The sequence below is a fragment of the Pollachius pollachius genome (assembly GCF_949987615.1).
Source record: "Pollachius pollachius genome assembly, chromosome: 10".
In the NCBI taxonomy this organism is placed as follows: domain Eukaryota; kingdom Metazoa; phylum Chordata; class Actinopteri; order Gadiformes; family Gadidae; genus Pollachius; species Pollachius pollachius.
The window spans coordinates 9,144,162-9,147,794 of record NC_136943.1 but is presented as its reverse complement, the minus strand read 5'-3'; the positions used below and the strand labels follow the sequence as shown (position 1 = coordinate 9,147,794).

The window sequence follows — 3,633 nt, the reverse complement described above, 5'->3', positions numbered from 1 at the left end:
CGAGAATATTCCAGAATGAACGCACACCTGGGTGGATGTAAAGGAGGGGAAATTGTGAATTCATAAAAGGAACATATATATGTGGTCATTCTCCGGAAAGTAATTGTTTTACCAGTAATGCAAAATGAAATTTTCGATCTGGCAGCATCCCCGCAACATGGCCTTATAGGTATTTCAATGTACTTTCTGTGTGAGTTAACAACCCAAGTTGCTTATGATTCATACACACGATAAAGCATATTCAGAAGAGAAGAAAGGTGTGTTTACAAGGCTGGTGTTCACACGCTTTGGATACAGCTTCCTGGAAGGACCGATGCTCCTGTCCTGTCTTTCCCTCCCAATATCTCCCACCTATCTTTTCTCCCTTCACCAGACGTTTTTTGAGCTCAAGTGCTCCCTGCAACACCCAGCACCCTTTACCCTAGACCCCCAGGGGCCCGTCACAACCAACACATTTGACCATAGTTCCCTTGGGGCCTCTGGGAATCCATGGGCTCAGTGCCGTGAACTCAATGTTCATAGAAGTTTCCGCTGTCATCCGTTGTGTTTTTCCGTTCATTAGAACTGACTTTAGGTGTTCGTAACTTGACTCGTGTTTCGCTCAATTTACATGTGTACATAGACTCATTGTTAATAGATACTTGTATTAGAATAGAATCCATTGAAAGCTGTCATAGACCATGGTCCGACCTGAAATGATTGCACCTGTTCCACTTAAGTAAGGTGTGTGTGTGTGTGTGTGTGTGTGTGTGTGTGTGTGTGTGTGTGTGTGTGTGTGTGTGTGTGTGTGTGTGTGTGTGTGTGTGTGTGTGTGTTCAGTACTCCACAGTGGTGTGGCTTCTGTCTCACATCCCCGAAGTTGCTCAGGGCTAAAGCTGCAGAAGTAAATTCACTTAACGGCCGAAGTTTTTAAACATGCTGCAATGGAGTCCTATGGTCTATACTGTTATCTGTGTGGGTCTTTTGACGGTTGTGTGTGTGCTATCCCAATAACCTTAATAACTAAAGATTCTCTACAAAATACACGCAAAGCAAGCTTCTCTTGGCAAAAAGAAAAACATGATTCTAATTTATATATCTATATAATTTGGCTGTTTGTATAGGAAATATATTTCTACATATTTCTATGTATGTATTTAAGTGTTATTTTTGTATATAATCAGTATTAGGCCAACTGAAGCCATGTTAAGGAAAGGGTGTAGTCGTCTGGTGTGTCTGTTACTGTACTTGAGCTAAGGGCTTGGGTTGTGAGTTGAGCGCTGCCTTGCCTTGGGGCACAGTGCGTGTGTCCCCCCCCACCCCAACCCACCCCATCCCCTCAGACTTTACACTGCGCTCATCTCTAGACTAAAACCGTGGTAGGGGGTTACAGGGGGTCTTCTGTGTTCCAGGGAATGTTTAATTTCGATGGCATTTTGGTCCTAAATCTCTGATCCAGAATCACTGGCTTGGTCCACAGTGGTTGGATGAAGGTGTACAAAAGAGCTGCTTCACCGCTTTCTATGTCTGCTTACTCTGGTCTCCCATTATGTGACAGGATGTGGATTACTGTTGGATTGATAACGCAGGCTTGTTGACGTGGACTCCCACCAATGCACTTATGGAAGTGTGCAACAGTGCACGTTGACCATTGTAAAACACCATTGGGACGGGAACAAATTTAGAGTTTGGTCAGTCTTGTCCAGCATTCTTTTTTTTCTTGATGCACACAAACGTGTTGAAAGCTTGAAGTTCGTAACGCTTGACATTTCCAAATATGCGTTGTTTTTTTATGGACCTTTTTTTTCACCTCCCTAGTTTTTGGACCTTCAAGTGTGTCCGGTTAAATCCACTCACTTTGTAAATATATATCTACTGGCTAGACCATAGAGATACGCTTTAAATAACAAGCATAAAGAATGTAACACACTCAATAAGCCGCCCTTAATCATTCCACATGTTTCTGAGCGCAATACAGGTTTAGCATTCATCCATTATTTATCCCAAAGGTCTCAACGAAAATGTTAAATTTAACAAAATTAACACGCTGTGTATGGGGCTTTTTTTTTTTTATGAATTACTGGTTTGTGAGGCAGTTGTACTACTGCAGAATAAAATTGGTTGTGATGGAATTGGCTTGTTCAGTCACTGTCCACTACTTTTTTTTTCTCACTCATAACCTAGAATTACCCACACCCTAACCCTCGCAGTGAAGCCCTTTGGCATGTTGAGTCCTTTTCTATATCGTAGACACAACTAGGCATACAGAACGCAAACGTGTAGGGGATAATTGCTGCTTGCTGCTCGAAGGGACTCCTAGATTTCACGCTCAGATCATTTTTTTTATTTGAATGTTTAATACCGGTTGCATTTCTGCAGGCTGAGGGATAAAAAGTGTCGCTGGCAGAGTTGATCCGCTCTTTATCGACAACACGGTCTAGCGCTAGAGTAGAACGGTGCCTTAGGTTAAGACTTTTATTTTGATAGAATTACTTAAATAATACGAATTTGTCGCATCCATACCTCGGCCACGACAATCAGTCGACCCAACTAGGGCGACAGTGTGAATTTGAATATTTCTTTCTCTTTCTCTCGTTCGCTCGGAATAAAGGGTTTTTGTTCAAACCTAATAAAGCCCTGTCCAAAAATTATATTTGTAAATACATCTTAAGTGTACTGAAATTATACAAACTGTTTAAAAAAATAAACTTTTGCAAAACTACTTTTCTTGTGTCTTTTGCACTCATTAAATTACACCAGGGGGAAATTAACATCCTTGTATTTATTCGTTATTAAAGCACAGGCGTAGTCAGTTACACTCACCATGCCTTTTTTGATCATCTTAGTAAATGCTTATAAGGTTCTCAAAGCATCTGAAGTTGTATGGAATATGTATATCAAAGCTTGTATGGATTAGCAGCAGTTAACGCTAAGAAAGCAAAATCTTCTCTTTCAATGATTCCAGGAGCCATTGAAAAGGGCTTTTCTTTGTAAGGAAACAGGAGAAAAAAAGCTTGTATTAATATAGTTCAAAGGCTCGCCAAAGAACACTTGCTAATATATAGCCATGAAGCAATCACTGCTATTGGTAATTAGTTAAAGGGGTGACATGCCAACAGGTGCGAGTGTGATTAGCCATTTGATATTCTGGAAATGGTCGATATTCAAACGGCTTGTAATGGCTAATCACACTCACATCTTGTGGCATAATATCACCCCTTTAACCCAAAGACATACTTACTAACAGTTCATGCAATCTTAAAATGAAGCCCTTACATGATCCCTTCCCAATGTCGTACAGGGTGGATGTTATCACCAATTACCGTGGAAAAGACGTATACAAGCATTTTTAACGTTAAAATTGTAATGGCATTGAAAATAATTTCTAGGAAAAGCTGTACTTCCACTTGAACACACTTTCCCTCTGCCTGAACTTTCCTCTGGACCTCAGTGGAGCGTTTCCTTCTCCTGCCGCTCACAGCTTCTTAGCGCAGTCGGGGCAGTAGATATGTTCTCCGTTGAGCACGAAGCGCTTGTTGGCCATGCTGATGCAGCACTTCTTGCAGTTGAAGCAGTACTCGTGCCAGGAGAAGCCTTCGTAGTTCACCACGTTGGTGCCATGGCCGAACCCTGCAGCACCACACGGAACAGGAC

The 3,633-nt window shown here is 41.6% G+C and overlaps 1 protein-coding gene across 2 annotated transcripts in view; it reads right to left on the bottom strand.

The window, feature by feature from the left end:
• Window positions 1–2,742: 2,742 nt before the first annotated feature.
• Window positions 2,743–3,633, bottom strand: part of fhl1a (four and a half LIM domains 1a) — a 16,236-nt gene continuing 15,345 nt past the window's right edge. For both annotated transcript variants that reach the window (XM_079745237.1, XM_079745236.1), the window contains exon 6: window positions 2,743–3,609. In XM_079745237.1, the coding sequence (XP_079601363.1) occupies window positions 3,455–3,609 (155 nt within the window). In that variant the 3' untranslated portion in view covers window positions 2,743–3,454. The remainder of the gene's footprint in view (window positions 3,610–3,633) is intronic.